General features: G+C 44.3%; 1 protein-coding gene across 2 annotated transcripts in view; it reads right to left on the reverse strand.

Annotated features, from left to right (window-relative positions):
- VEPH1 (ventricular zone expressed PH domain containing 1) overlaps positions 1 to 2,688 on the reverse strand; it is a 251,398-nt gene extending 248,710 nt beyond the window's left edge. For both annotated transcript variants that reach the window (XM_003416131.4, XM_003416132.4), the window contains exon 1: positions 1,863 to 2,688. In XM_003416131.4, coding sequence (XP_003416179.1) covers positions 1,863 to 2,000 — 138 coding nt within the window. In that variant the 5' untranslated portion in view covers positions 2,001 to 2,688. The remainder of the gene's footprint in view (positions 1 to 1,862) is intronic.
- Between the last annotated feature and the right edge of the window lie 14,082 nt (positions 2,689 to 16,770).

The raw sequence follows: 16,770 nt of genomic DNA on the forward strand, positions 1-16,770 counted from the left end.
TAAGTGCCATGGCTGCTAACCAAAGGGCCGGCAGTTCAAATCCGCCAGGCGCTCCTTGGAAACCCTATGGGGCAGTTCTACTCTGTCCTATAGAGTCGCTATGAGTCAGAATCGACTCAATGGCAGTGGGTTACTGAGACAAAAAACCAAACCCATTGCCATCGAGTCAATTCGGATTCAGTGACCCTATATGACAGAGGGAAACCCTGGTAGCATAGCGGTTAAGTGCTATGGCTGCTAACCAAAAGGTTGGTGGTTCCTATCTACCAGGTGCTCCTTGGAAATTCTATGGCGCAGTTTTACTCTGTCCTACAGGGTCACTATGAGTTGAAATCGACTCGACAGCAGTAGATTTTGTGGGTTTATACGACAAAGTAGAACTGCCCCCATAGGGTTTCCAAGGAGCAGCTGGTGGATTCAAACTGCTGACCTTTTGGTTGGCAGCTGAGCTGTTTAGGTAGAAGAAAAATCTGTGGCAGAGTCAGCCAATTTATTTCCAGAGGAGTGTGAGGCGAGGGGCTGCTGGAAACAGCACACAAGTCCTCACCAGGAAGGGCAAACGTCCCAGGAATACTTTGTGTTTTGAGTCCAGATTGATTAATGTTCTGGAAAAAAAACGTGGAAACATAATTGTTGTCAAAAACCTGAGATGGGAAGAACGTCTGGGCGGTGACTTCATGGTCACTGGGGGAGTTTGGCATGTTGATGGCAGCCAGCAAGAGGACATGCTGACAGGCTTGAGGAGGAAGCCACGCTGGTTGCCAGCATGCCTTTTAAACATCTTTTCACTATAACCTGGAATGGAGCTGTTATCTCTGAAATATGTACACATTCGCTAATTCACTATTCTGTGGCCCGAGTCCACCTCTTTCCTATACCCAGTGGGTGTTTGTGCCAAGCTATGGCGAGCCCTGTTGAGCTGAGAGGATGCAAGAGAAGGCTTGATGGCTTAGGCATGACAAAACGGTCAGTGCCAATTTTGCAGGGCACTTACGACCACCTTCTTTAGGAAGTGCTTTTAGAATAAGTGGTCTTGACACTGAGAATGAGCAAAGGAACAGGAGGGTTGATGCAGGCTTTAAATCTATCTGATCACAGGCAGGGACTAATGTGAGGAGCCCTGGTGGCACAGTGGTGAAGAGTTCAGTTGCTCACCAAAAGGTCGGCAGATCAGATCCAGCAGCTACCCCTGGAAACCCTACGGGGCAGTTCTAGCCCGACCTACAGTGTCACCTTGAGTCGGAATCGACTTGACGGCAACAGGGTAGCTGCATGTATAGAAAAAGAAGTGTGTACAAAGGGAAGATAAAAAACAGAGACAGTATAGAAGTAAGTGGAACCAGTGCTATCAAGCCCTGGGCCACGGTCACTTCTGGCAGCAGAGCCATGATTGTCTTTATCTAATATTACCCGCATGGCAGGAGGGGCCATTCTGCCTTCTTGCATTATTCAGCCTCCACTGCACACCCAGCTTTGTTTAGTGATCCTGTTGTGCGGCTCAGCGGGCCTGCTTTTTTCCTAGATTGGCTCCCTCCCCTCTCCACGCCATCTCCAGTATGTAGAAAGAGACCTTAGAGAAGCCTACCATACGCACTGCACTCGGATCTGCAATTCAGTCTCCATTAGTGGGCACAGGGCAGCCTGGCCACCCCGTAAGCCAATGGCCTGCCTCCCTGGTGTTATCGCCTAGACACCAACTAAACCACAGAGCGAAGAGAAGCGAGGATCAGAGTATCAGCAGCCCTCCCCCTCCCCCTCCCCTCTTCCCCCCCTCCACAAAGATCCTTTCTTCCAGGACAGAGACAAGCATTTGGCTCAGGATAGATCATTTCAACGATCTAGTCTAAAACCATTTCACTTACTGAAGATGAGCTAATTATTTTAATTTGCTCCAAAGCTTCTGTCAGGCTGTCCTCAATCTCGGAGTCATCCAAGGAGAAGAGATCCCCGGCTCGTGAAAGATCTTTTTGCCCCAAAACCAGTCTGAACAGTTGATGCATGATGAGGAGTTGGGTGATCCGATGGCTTTCTGCAGACCCAGGGCCAGCGTTTCAGTTAGTGGAGGTTAGCAAGACAAAAACACATAGCAGGAGGTATTCCATGAAAGGTCGCTTCCCCTCAGACTTTGAGGTCTTCTCTGAGGCTCTCTGTAAGGAAAACAAATGACACAATGTAGCCATTAGCAGAATGGCATCAGCTCAGAACCTCAACTTGGTACCCAGCTGAGAGAGAAAAACAGCACTTGGAAACACGTGTGTTGAGTAATAGACCCTGGCTTGCTGACCTTCAAATGAGCTCTTTCCTTACTTTTGTCTAAAAAGCTCCTGTCAGAAATGATTAAGTTCCTCTAGAATTTAATTTGAACTCAAGCAGCATAAATCTCACACTTGTTTTCCTCTATTTTCTACATCCTTCCACGTCTCTCCATGGCACAAGGAAACAAGAGGACGCGAAACAAACACCGACCTGACATTTGCCAGATTTTCCCCAGACACAGATTCCCATGGAAATCAAACAGGGAAACTGAAAGAAGAGAGTACAGGAATATCTTTTAGATTCACCACCTGGTTTTCTCTTTCTCCTAGATCCTGGACGTGGAAACCAGGGCTTACTTTTCTTGGCTGAGTTTCTTTGCCATGGGGACAAATAGAAGATTCCTCACCGTTAGTCCAGAAGGCGATCTCAATACTCACCCTATTTTACCATACTTTCTAATCAAGTAGCAATGAAATAAAGGACTCGGCATAGGAGTTTGGGGCCAGGTAAATCTTCACTGAACTTGAATGTCAGCATGAACTTGGACACTGAACTTGAATGTGACAGCATTACAATGTAGGGTAAAGAGGAGGGACTTTGGGGTCCGGCAATCCTCCCTCTATTTCCATAGTTGAATCAATGAAGCCCCACTGTACTTCTCACTCATAGGCCTATCCAACTGACAGTCCACAGGAAGCAGAGCAACGGCACAAACAAAGTATCTGACTGTTCTCATCAGCTTCCTTCTGGGCCTAACAAAATCACAGGCTATTTGCAGGGTAGAGACCTTAGCAGTCCTCTCACAGGTTAATTCAGCGATGAGGAGACAGAGGTCAGAGAAGTTTAGTGACTTCCCCCAAGGCTGTCTGGTAGGTAGTGATGGGGCTGCTCTCCTGATCTCAGGCCGGTAGGCAGCCCCACAGCTTACAGTGCAGTCACCTCAGACATGCAGGTAACTTACAAATGCAACCACACGCTCAGAGAGTGGCAGCGATTTACCTAATAAAGCAACAGCCGTTCTGCCCAGAATTGCACTCTGCCAGTGAGTGTTAAACGGGAAAAGGGCATCTGCTCTTCCCTCCAGTGGTCTCAGGGCTGCCCTCCGAGTCTGTGCCTGTGGGAACACCTCCCTGTGCTGAACACAATACTAAGATTGAAAGATGCGCGCTCTCCACGTCACACGGTCTCTTAACATAAGCCACATCTCTCTGCCAGGCACTCGACTAAGTCAGTTTCCCGCGGTATCCAAGATGGCGGTATCCAAGATGGCGCAATGTCTGGGCCGCTGAAGGGACTTCAGAGGTGATACTGCCTCCATGCAATTTTTACCCACCTACCAGCTTTTTTTTTTTTTTTTACCAGCTTTAAAAAAATGATGCCTGATGCTTCTTCCACACTTTTGCCTTTGTCCCAGACACTGTTCTATGTGGTTTGCAAACATTTACTCATTTAATTTTCAGAAGTGTATGAGGTTTGTGTCACTACTTTATCATCATCCCCATTTTACAGGTGAGGAACCCGCAGCACAAAGAAGTTAAATAACCTGCCCAAGTCAAACAACTAGTAAGCTACAGAGCTGGGCTTTGAACCTGGAGCCCCAGTGTTAGGCTCCACCACAATGTCCTGACTCCATCTCAGATGTGAAGCTACTGGTAGGGGCAAATTCCTCCTGAGCGTTAGTAACATTAGGGCTGGACCTGTGGTGGGGTCATAAGGCAAGAGAATGGCTTCCGCTTCCCTCTTACCCTGACCCTGTACACTTGACTTTCTATGCCCTGGTATGTGAAATGGCATTTGAGCCAGTCCTCTCAGGACAGCCAACAAGAGAGCAAGAGAATTATAATGAAGAGAATATTTGCTGTTATTAATTGCTGTTGAGTCAATTCCAACTCCTGGTGACCCCAGGTGTGCAGAGTAGAAATGCTCCGTAGGGTTTTTAATGCTGAGACCTCTTGGAAGCAGATCTCCAGACCTTACTTCCAAGGTCCATCAGGTGGGTTTGAACCAGCAACCTTTCAGTCAGTACAGGAAAGAAGATTGGTCAGGAAGGTTTTGGCAGGGAAGACCAGAGAAAGGTTATGGTAAAGTTGTTTGCACCCTGGCAAATGTGGAAAAGTGAATTACAATATATATAAGAAAAAAATTTCAAGCCTTGAGTTGCAATAGTGAAGGGTTCTATGGGCAAAATACTGAATGATGCAGGAAGCATCAAAAGAAGATGGAAAGAATACACAGAGTCACTGTAGGAAAAATAATTTGTCAATGTTCAATCATTTCAGGAGGTAGCATGTGATCAAGAACTGATGGCACCGAAGGAAGAAGTCCAAGCTGCACTGAAGGCATTGGCAAAAAGAAAGGCTCCAGGAATTAACAGAATACCAGTTGAGATATTTCAACAAACAGGTGCAACACTGGAAGTGCTCTCTTATCTATGCCAAGAAATTTGGAAGACAGCTACCTGGCCAAATGACTGGAAGGGATCCACAGTTATGCCTATTCCCAAGAAAGGTGATCCAACCAAATGGGGAAATTATGGAACAATATCATCAATATCACACACAAGCAAAATTTTGCTGAAGATCATTCAAAAGAGATAGCAGCAGTACATCAACAGGGAACTGTCAGAAATTGAAGCCGGATTCAGAGGAAGATGTGGAACCAGGGATATCATTGCTGATGTCAGATGGATCCTGGCTGAAAGCAGAGAATACCAGAAAGATGTTTACCTGGGTTTTATTGACTATGCAAAGGCATTCAACCGTGTGGATCATAACAAATTATGGATAACATTGTTAAGAATGGGAATTCCAGAACACTTAATTGTGCTCATGAGGAACCAGTATGCAGATCAAGAGGCAATTGTTCGAATAGAACAAGGAGATATTGTATGGTTTAAAGTCAGGAAGGGTGTGCATCAGGGTTGTACCCTTTCACCATACCTATTCAGTCTGTATGCTGAGAAAATAATTCAAAAGCTGGACTACATGAAGAAGAACGAGGCATTAGGATTGGAGGAAGACTCATTAACAACCTGCGTTATGCAGATGACACAACCTTGCTTGCTGAAAGTGAAGAGGACTTAAAGCACTTACGACGAAGGTCAAACACCACAGCCTTCAGTATGGATTACAGCTCAACATAAAAAACAAAAATCTTCACAACTGGACCAATAATCGACATCGTGATAAAAGGAGAAAAAATTGAAGTAGTCAAAGATTTAATTTTACCTGGATCCACAATCAACACCCATGGAAGCAGCAGTGAAGGAATCAAAAGATGCCTTGCATTGGGCAAATCTACTGCAAAAGACCTCTTTAAAGTGTTGAAATCAAAGATGTCACTTTAAGTACTAGGTGTGCCTGACCCAAACCATGGTGTTTTCAGTCACCTCCTATACATATGTATGCAAAAGCTCTGCAGTGAATAAAGAACACTGAAGAAGAACTGATGTCTTTGAATTGTGGTGTTGGAGAAGAGTGCTGAATGTACCATGGACTGCCAAAGAACAAACAAATCTGTCTTGGAAGAAGTACAGCCAGAATGTTCCTTAGAAGCGAGTGTGGCGAGACTTCAACTGACATACTTTGGACATGTTATCAGGAAGGACCAGTCCCTGGAGAAGGACATCATGCTTGGTAAAGTAGAGGGTCAGTGAAGAAGAGGAAGACCCGCAACGAGATGGACTGCCATAGTGATTGCAACAAAAGGCTAAAGCATAACAGGGATTGTGAAGATGGAGCAGGACCAGGCAGTGTTTTGTTTTGCCGTACATAGGGTGCTGAGTTGGAACCGACTCAAGGGCACCTAACAACGACAACTTCAGAAAAACTGGATCAGAGTGTTGCTTAATCTTCCCCTTAATGCATTCTCCCCCCAGCCTCAGATATTCACAGCTACAGATTCTCAGTGACAGGATATTCAGGAAAATAGCACATCGTGTGGAAATGACTTCTCCTTGACCAGTCGGCTTGTGGAACAACATCTGGCACCCCTGACTCAAGAAGATCCAGCCACCAGACATATCGGAGCAGAAGGTCTGAGAGAGAGCAGAGACGTGTGCCGTAGAGAAGCACACGCCTTCCCTGTGAGAGAGAGCAGAGACGTGTGCCGTAGAGAAGCACACGCCTTCCCTGTGAGAGAGAGCAGAGACGTGTGCCGTAGGGAAGCACACGCCTTCCCTGTGAGAGAGAGCAGAGACGTGTGCCGTAGAGAAGCACACGCCTTCCCTGTGAGAGAGAGCAGAGACGTGTGCCGTAGAGAAGCACACGCCTTCCCTGTGAGAGAGAGCAGAGACGTGTGCCGTAGGGAAGCACACGCCTTCCCTGTGAGAGAGAGCAGAGACGTGTGCCGTAGGGAAGCACAGGCCTTCCCTGTGCTCCTTCTTTGTCTTCCACACTTACAATAGTGCTTGGTGTGAAGCCCCACAATCATGCTTAAGCTTCAGCTGTTACTCTTTAGTGCCCATCAAGTTCAATTACAGGACTAGATTACCCAATAAGCAAGGTACACACCAGCCCAATGGTGCTTACCACCAATCTGCAGTGCACAGCTTCAACTGTCCCCCACTTCATCAAAGATGTGGTGAAACCCGTGTGAAATTGCTCACCACAGATTAGCAAGTATATACAATTAAACCTCTGCTACCTTGCTCAATGCGAGCCAAGGCGTATCATACTTACTGGTTAATCCACCGCTAAGTGCAAGACATTTCTTTGAGCCCTAAGCAGAAATAACAAGCTGTTCAACACACACTGACAACTTCCAAAAATCTAGGGGTAGGCTGGGTAGAGGATAAGAACTTGCACCACCAGACGAACTAGATGGTGCCCGGCTACCACCAATGACCGCCCTGGCAGGGAACTCAACAGACAGTCCCGGGCAGAGCAGGGGAAAAACGCAGAACAGAATTCAAACTCACTTAAAAAGCCCACACCTAGTGGTCTGACGGAGACTGGAGGAACCTCCAAAGCTATGGCCCCCAGATGCTCTGCTAACCCAGAACTGAAACATTCCCGAAGCCAACTCCCGAGGAATCCACAAAAATGCTATGAGAGAACTCTTAAACAAGTTCAGCAAGGTTGCAAGATAAAAGATGAACATACAAAAATCCATTGTGTCCTTACACGCTCGCAACGAGCAATATGAAAATGAAATTAAGAAAACAAGTCCATATACAATAGCATTAAAAGAATAAAATACCTTAGGAATAAATTTAACAAAATAAGTGCACTGCTTACACAGTGAAAACTAAAAAACATCATCGAAAGAAATTAAATAATGGGAAAGGCATCCTATGTTAACGGATAGGAAGACTTGATGTTGTTACGGAGATAACACTTCTCTAACTGACCTACAGATTAAATATAAACCTTATCAAAATACCAGTGGCCCTTCTTTGCAGAAAATAACAAAACTAATCCTAAAATTCATATGGAAATGCAAGGGACCCAGAATAGCCAAAAGACCTTAAAAAATAACAACATTGGAGGGCTCACCCTTCTATATTTCAAAACTTACTACAAACCTATAATAATTAAGACGGTATGGTATCGGCAAAAGGATAGACATAGAAAACAATGGAATAGAATTGAGAGCCCAGAAATAAGCTTTTAAATTTATGATCTATTGATTTTTGACAAGAGTGCCAAGACAATTCTATGGGGGAAAGAATAGTCTTTTCAACAAATGGGGGCTAGGACAACTGGATATCTACGTGCAGAAGAATGAAGTTGGATTCCTTTCTCACACGATTTACAAAATTTAACTCAAAATAGATCATAGACCTCAACATAAGAGCTAAGATGCTTAAAAGAACATGTAGGGATTAAAAAAAAAAAAAACTTGCACCAGACATTCCACAAGGGTAACTGAGAGAAAAGTCCCCTGGGTACTAAAAAGTGCAGTCTGGGTAAGTGAAAGAGGGAGAGAGAGAGAAGAGAGAGGTCTTCTGGGTGAAGATGACAAGGAGAGGCTTTCTAGAGGAAACGGCATTTCATCTGGACCTTTTAGAATGGGTAAGATTTTTACTCACCACCCACTGGTTTGTTGTACTGGGGGGTCTTATATGTTGTTGTGATGCTGGAAGCTATACCACTGGTATTTCGATACCAGCAGGGTCACCTTTGGTGCACAGGTTTTAGTGGAGATTCCAGACTAAGACAGGCTAGGAAGAAAAGCCTGGCAATCTGCTATCAAAATTAGCTAATGAAAACCTTGCCAATGACAACAGAATACTGTCTGGTATAGTGCTAGAAGATGAACCTCTAAGTTAGAAGGCACTCAAAATACACAGTGGCCACAACAAAGGACTGGAGCACATTAATGATCATAAAGATGGTACAGGACAGGCAAGGTGTCATTCTGTTATGCATAGGACCACCACGAATCGAAGCCATTTCAATGGCAACTGACGACAAGAAGAAGATTTTTATAGGCTTCATCCAATTTGCTGAGGACCTACTAAGAGGCAGTAAGTGTGGGAACCCAGGGTCATGACCTCACAAGTTTTGTGACCTCATGCTTCTTATTTTGCCCTTAGCTTGTGTCTTTCTGATGCATTTCCAAACTTTGCACAAAGCACTTGCATTGCTTTCTAATTAGAAAATCCTTCCAGTTTCAAAACGCCTTAAGAATATTTACAGTCTTAGCTCTGGTAGTCGCACTTACAGGAATGTATCCTAATGGAAAAACCAGAGATATGCACCAAAATTTCATATCACGCATGATAGAGTGATGGAAAAAAATCACATTATCGCTAATAGGAAAACAAACAAAATGTCCAAAAGTAAATGAACTGCTAAATGAAAGAACACCCACACAAAAGGAGACTGTGCAGACATTGAAAACCACAGTTTGGAAGAAGATTTATTGATACGGGAAACTGCTTAATGTACTCTTAAAAAAAAAAAGCAAATTATAAAAACCTTCAGTTTTGTGTGATTATATGTTATGGGTAACTTTTATTTCCTTCCTTATGTTCTATATTCCTTATATTGCTTCTCTATATTTTCTTCCTTATCTGGCGAACAGCTATTACTTTAGTCAGAGAGTAAACCTTACAAGGCTACTTTTAAAAGTTTTTTTAAAAGTAAAATGTAAAGTACGAAAGGAGGAAAATCCTGACTAGGACACGACCTGAGTGCAATACTTCAACCAAGGCTCCTTGGCAGCCAGCTCCAATTGCACACAGTCCCCTTTTGATGGGCAGAAGACAACCTGGGGACCATGCAACATCCCACTCAAAAGTGCTCCTCAAGGCAGCTGCAGCCAGGAAGCACCGGGACCCAGGTGCTCTCACAGCGTGGCAGGCCTGGGTGACCTGGGTCTTCCTAGGACCTCCTTGCCACAGTGAGGACACATCGCCCAGGATCAAGCCCGTGAACTTAGAGCTATGCAGAAAAGAGCCATGGGTCTGCAGCTTGCCTGGGGACCGAGATTCAAGTCCCAGCTCAGCCACTCAGGGGCTGTGGACTTTTGGACTGTGCTTGTCCATTCCCTGAGCCTCGGTTTCCTCATCTGCAAAACGAGGCTAATGTACACCCAGCAGGTTGTTCTGGAGATCATAGCTGGTGAAGTATAAAAGAGCCCTTGGTAAAGTAGTGATACCCACAGCTGATTTTACTAGGTGCTGACCATGTATCAGGCCCTGCTCTGAGTGCTCCCCAAGTATTGACACCAATTCCATGTGAGGAGACACTAGTGTTCAGAGAGAAAGTAACCAGCCCAGGGCATCTGAAGAGTAAGGTGCAGAGTCAGGATTGAAGGCAGCTGGTCTCCTGGGAAAAGCCCCCTCAGGACGGTGCGCAGTTGTGTACACGGCTACGCACATGATGGTTACTACTGAGCCGCCTCCCTTGCCCACATCCCCCATTTAACAAGCGCCCCCACATGGCCACATTACACCAGCCCTTTCCTGGATAAGGATCAGCAAGGCAAGTTAGTTATTTCTCAGCAGCTCTGGTCAATGTTTGCTCAGGTTTCTGGCTTCTCCTGCTGCTCTTTTTGCAACAGTAGCGAGGGTCTGAGCCAGATCCAAGTCTGCCTCATCTTCTGAGAGACTCCCTACCCTCACGAATGTCATGCAGTGACACACACGTATGCACACTTGTGCACACACTCAAATACTTTCTATGCACCAAGCTCTTTGCTAGACACTTTCTTCTTAGTTTTTCCATCAACTCTGCTCTCCACGGAAGCAGACTGCCACACCTTTCTCCCGTGGAGTGGCTGGTGATTTCAAAGCACCAACCTTTCGGTCAGCAGTTGATTGCTTTAACCACTGCGCCAACAGGGCTCCCTGTCAACCACACAGGTAGACACGATTACCCAAGAGAAACAGGATTGGTGAGGTTAAATATCATGCCCAAGGTTACACACAAAGCCAAGATTCACATCCAGGTAGGTCAGGCTCCAAATCTCACACGTTTTGTATTACAAAAAAACTGGCTTATAAAATTCCTTCTTACCCCACCGTCTTTTTCTCATAATTCTTCTCCCTAACCTTAAAAAAAAAAAAACAAAAAAAACCCATTGCACAAGTTGATTCCAACTCACTGTGACCCTATAGGACACAGTAGAACTGCCCTATAGGGTTCCCAAGGAGCAGCTGGTGCACTTGAACTGCTGACCTTTTGGTTAGCAGCCATAACTCATACCCACTGTGCCACCAGGGCTCCCTAACCTTTAAAGGACCCTAATTTGAGGTCCACCATCTCATTATTTAGGTAAAGAGAAAAAAAAAGGGAGGTATTGGTTGACGAGTCAGGTTTCTATAAGGAGAAAGAAGCACCACAAAACAAGAAACCATTCTGTATCCAGTTCGACACATCTCAGGGAGCCACACCTGGCCCTCCACAAACTTGGTTTACCTGCGTGCTCCTCCTCAAGGCGCACTCGCTGTTACTCAGCTCTAGGTTTGGGGCCAGGGCGGGAGAGTCGGTCAGCAGGCTCCAAGGGCACAGCGAGTGGCATCCGCTCAGCTCAGTGAACCTCAAGTTGTTCATTGCAGTGCTGGCTGGAAGAATTCACGGAATGTAGGCTGACGCCACAGGCTGCCCGGGAGCCGTCAGGTGACAGGCTGCGCCTGGCCAGTGGGGAGCTACCTGAGTGAGACGCTGTTTCCTGGGGTGAAACCCAAAGCCTGCTCCGGTAGAGTTGTTTTTAACAGACAAAACAAAACTCCCTGTGTTCATGAAAATCTATACTTTCCCTGGGAAGAATGGAAAAGGGGGGAAACACACACACACAGGAACACAGGCAGGTGAATGGAACGGCTACTTGGAGCCATTTCCAAAGCCCCAGGGGAAAGAAGGAAACTGCGGCTTAATTAACACCTCCCTCCCCCTCAAAATTTCAGGCACACTGTTTGAAACACTGAGCTATTTTCCAGCCACAGCTCCTAAAGTTCTCTTTTTGCTCTGCCTCTGGATTGATTAATAAAAGTTTAAGGGTGCAGGAAGACAATTAAAAAAAAAAAAAAGGAACAATGTTATTCAACAAAAAAGTCATCCCCTCCTCCCCCGTCCCCCACACCCCTCCCATTTTATTTGCTGGGAGGTTTTTCCTAAAACTCCACTTGAACAAGGTGTGTCAGATTTTTACTTCTAATATTGCAGCAACGCGCAGAGAAAATGTTTATGCTGGTTAATCTCTCAACACTCAGGGGGGGAAAAGGCATCAGGGCCCTCACTTACTGTTTAAGCAGTTAATGGTCATTTAAAAACTGTGCTGGAACTAAGATCCTGTATTAGACTCCACTCCTGATTTTGATGTGCCTGTAGGAGGTCTGTCTACATGCTGGCAAAGTGTATGGGTGGTGTTGTGACTGATAATTCCTTCTGTGAAACCCCTCGGATGTGGGCTCTGTGAGTGTCTCCCCACAAAAGTTGTGGTCAGGATGACCACACACCTGCCACTGAACAAGTCATATAGTCCAGGGTCACGCCCTCATAAATCTTCCTGGACACTTGGTGATCAATCACATTTTTTATGACACCCACATATGGAGAATTGTCCCTTGAAGAGTCTCCTTTATGACAATGGAGGATACAGCCATCCATGAATACCGGTTGCCGTCCAGTTGACCATGACTCACGGCAATCCCAACTCTTGGCTTCCCTTTGTGTGTCAGAGCAGAACTGTGGGCCAAAGCGTTTTCAATGGCTAATGTTTCGGACCTCTGGTGGCCCACTCAGCTGCTAAACAAAAGGTCAGCTGTTTGAATCCACCAGCTGCTCCTTGGAAACCCTATGGGGCAGTTCTACTTTGTCCTCTAGGGTCGCTATAAGCCAAAATCGACTCAATGGCAATTTTTTTTTTTTTAAATGGATTGCCAGGCCTTTTTTCCAAGATGCCTCTGGGTGGACTCGAACCTCCAACCTTTGGTTAGTAGCTGAGCGCTTTAACTGTTTGCACCACCCATAGGCTCCCGTCCACGAGTAGGTATCTTCTTACGTTAGTAATTTTCCAGTGTGCAGATACCAGTGGAGTCTGCTCTTTTAACGAAATAGCCTATCTTTAGCCTTTTCTCATTTTTATCCCCTACTCATTATTGATGGTTCTTATCCCTAGATTTTATCGAATTTGCTTACATTTAAAAAAAAAAAAGAGAGAATTAGAAGAAAAAGTCGAGATACCTAATAAGATCTGAAATGGCCAGTTTGAGGACTGCGTGTGATCCTTTGTTTGCTGGTTCCATTTTCATCCTAGCAGAAGCCACCTTCTATAGTACTATTTTTAGGAGAGGGCTGTCCGGGGGTGATGATGTAATTACACTGAGACTCCTCCCTGTCACATACCCGTGTAATTGCCACACTGTAACCAATCTGAGAAAGAGACGTATTCCCTTTTAAGCCAATCGTCTTACAGAGCTTGACATAGGAAGCCCTGTTTACAAGTTCCGGCTACAGGAATCCCTGCTTCAGGAATTCCTGACACCGGAATCCCTACCTTAAAATTGTCTACCAATGGAGCGATGGCTTTCTGTTCTCTAAGCTTGTAAATAAAAACCAAGTTAGTGTTTCATATCTATCGTTTGTCCTTCTATAAAACGTCACTGCTGAGTTGCCATTTTGAATTACTGGATTCTACCACATGGAGCTCAGTCTATTCCCAGCTCAAGCTTTCAATTTTACTTTACTCAGAGTACGGATGGTTACTCTAAGACAAAAGAGTATTGTTGAGTGCTGCCAAGTTGCTGTAGGGTCCAGAACTGGACATTCTGTGGGAATCCAAGGAGAGGAGCAGAGTGGAAAGAGTGGGGAACCTGGACACCACAGCTTCCAGGCTCAGCTATGCCTTTACCTGCGGAGCAAACTTGCACAGATGAACCTCCCTGAGCCTCAGACTCCTCATTTGCACGTGGGGGTTGTGATACAGGTTGGTGGAAGGTTTAATGAGATTATGTAAAGTACTTGACACAGAGCCCACATCTAACAGCCGCACAATATTATAGGTCATTCTCCTGTTGACACGCCTCCACACCATACTTTTTGAAAGCTAATACACTGCTGCATCGTTGACTAACATCGAGTCCAGAGTGTTGAAAATGCTTGGGCCTTTTTCACTTGTGCCATATTTATGTCTTAGTTATACTTTTCCCCCAATCTTAAGTCTGGGTAGTTAATTTATCATCTATAAACTTTACAATCATTTTTTTGTCCCAGTTGGTTTTTTGGTAATCTTATTCCCTGGAGAGATAGACTTACTGTTCCTAGCCTGAACAATAACAAGGCAGAACGATAACAGTGAAGTGTCGATTGTCGTTGTTAGGTGCCGTCCAGTCGGTTCCGACTCATAGCGACCCTATGCACAACAGAACGAAACACTGCCCAGTCCTGAGCCATCCTTACAATCGTTGTTATGCTGGACCCCATTGCGGCCACTGTGCCAATCCACCTCATTGAGGGTCTTCCTCTTTGCCGCTGACCCTGTACTGTGCCAAGCATGATGTCCTTCTCCAGGGACTGATCCCTCCTGACAACATCTCCAAAGTATGTAAGACGCAGTCTCCCCATCCTTGCTTCTAAGGAGCATTCTGGTTGTACTTCTTCTAAGACGGATTTGTTCATTCTTTTGGCAGTCCATGGTATATTCAATATTCTTTACCAACACCACAATTCAAAGGGGTCAACTATTCTTCGGTCTTCCTTATTCATTGTCCAGCTTTCACATGCATATGATGCGATTGAAAATACCACGGCTTGGGTCAGGCGCACCTTAGTCTTCAAGGTGACATCTTTGCTCTTCAGCACTTTAAAGAGGTCCTTTGCAGCAGATTTTCCCAATACAACACATCTTTTGATTTCTTGACTGCTGCTTCTGTGGCTGTTGATTGTGGATCCAAGTAAAATGAAATCCCTGACAACTTCAATCTTTTCTCCTTTTATCATGATGTTGCTCATTGGTCCAGTTGTGAGGATTTTTGTTTTCTTTATGTTGAGGTGCAATCCATGCTGAAGGCTGTGGTCTTTGATCTTCACTAGTAACTGCTTCAAGTCCTCTTCACTTTCAGCAAGCAAGGTTGTGACATCTGCATAATGCAGATTGTTAATGAGTCTTCCTCCAATCCTGATGCCCCGTTCTTCTTCATATAGTCCATCTTCTCAGATTATTTGCTTGGCATACAGATTGAATAGGTATGGTGAAAGAATACAACCCTGACGCACGCCTTTCCTGACTTTAAACCGATCAGTATCCCCTTGTTCTGTCCAAACAACTGCCTCTTGATCTATGTAAAGGTTCCTCATGAGCACAATTAAGTGTTCTGGAATTCCCATTCTTCGCAATGTTATCCATAGTTTGTCAAGATCCACACAGTCAAATGCCTTTGCATAGTCGATAAGACACAGGTAACATCCTTCTGGTATTCTCTGCTTTCAGCCAGGATCCATCTGAGAAGAAATATGATGGACTGGAATACAGTGTATCTCAGATTTTTTGTAGCCCGGGTAATCCAAACACCTGAGTTTTTCCTTGTAAGCGCAGCACTCCATGTTTATTAGTGTGGATGGAGTGTATAACTCCCTCCAGGGCACTGGCCACTTTCTTTATGATTTTTCAAGGTGACCTTCACCTAAGGAGCCCTAATAAAACACACTTGTTCACTGTATTATGCATCTGTGGACCGTGCTAGGTGAAAATACATGCGGACCTAAGGACTTAATGCCGTTACTATTGGGATAACACCTGTAGAAAAATCGAAACTCTTTGGGGTTGGGGGTGGATTTCAATAAACATAATTAACTCAGGAAGCCAATTTGTTATGAGGAATTCAGCCTCTAGCTTCCAGCTCGGGCTGAGGATATGCCCTGCTTTGCTTCTGAAAATTCTAGACTAGCAGTATTTGTTTACATTAAGCTTTCAACAACACTACTCTGCATCAAAACAATTTCATTTTATTCACCTGTATTAAAAGACGCCCATTGACTTAGACCAGTTTGCGTTCTAGAAACTTTCAATAAAGTTCTCAGATATATTTTCCCTTGAAAGAAAGGATTAAAGTTTCTTTTGACGGAGCATCTTTTTCACACAGTGTGAAAGGGCTACAGGCGTTCCCATGGGAATTGGCTGCATACATTTCAGCCCTTCCCACAAGACATCTATTGTTCCCTGGACTCCTCTCAGTTTTCTCTGCCTTGACATGGTGCCACACTTCACGTCTACTGAAAGCATCTGAGGTTGGCTTATTGCAGACGATGCTAACGGACTCACCCTTCAGTCTTTTTGCTAGAATTCATAGTTTGTAGGAGGTTTATCATTATAAACCAACCAAAATCGGTTTGGTGACCCGTTAAGAGCTCAAAAAAAAAAAAAAAAAAAAAATCTATTTAATTTTGAATACATATTGCAACTTACTGAAACACAAGTAGATAGGAAATATTTCCCTTCATGGAGAATGAGGTTTCAAGTCTAACAAACTTCCTGAAACCAAGAATTTTGTGCTCTGTCATATATGATATCATAGTATATCTATTTTCACCTGCAAATTTTGACCTTGGGGGTCATATTTGCTCTGGAATAATATAAACCTTGCTTAGAATTTTTTCTTAATTCAAATTCTGTGGGTTTGTTTTTTCAGAACACATACTCAAGCTCTCAAAATGTCAGGAACACTCATATGCATCTTTATTTGCATTTAAATCTCACATATTATACAAATGTATGACCAATTTAAATAATGCCTTAATTTTTTTTTCCTAGTCTTTAAATTGAAATATGTAAATGCCATAAAATCCTGTGATGGATTACTGTAGCAATTTAAACATATACTGAAGAGAACAAAAAAGTGGTTAGATTCAATTTGTAAAATATCTGAAATATTAAAGGAAAACATTTCAAAAACAACCAGTAGTAATGGTGACTCTGTCCCACCCATTTACTGTGACAGTGTTGTTTCATTTTCTTTGAAAATCGTGGGTAGGGCCAGTTTCTTTTTGCCTGTTACAAAACATTTCTTGAGGAAAACCAAAGTATGAACTAGAAACGAGATGGAGACTATTATGGAGTAAAACAAAA

The sequence above is a fragment of the Loxodonta africana genome, chromosome 23 (assembly GCF_030014295.1).
Source record: "Loxodonta africana isolate mLoxAfr1 chromosome 23, mLoxAfr1.hap2, whole genome shotgun sequence".
Lineage (NCBI taxonomy): Eukaryota > Metazoa > Chordata > Mammalia > Proboscidea > Elephantidae > Loxodonta > Loxodonta africana.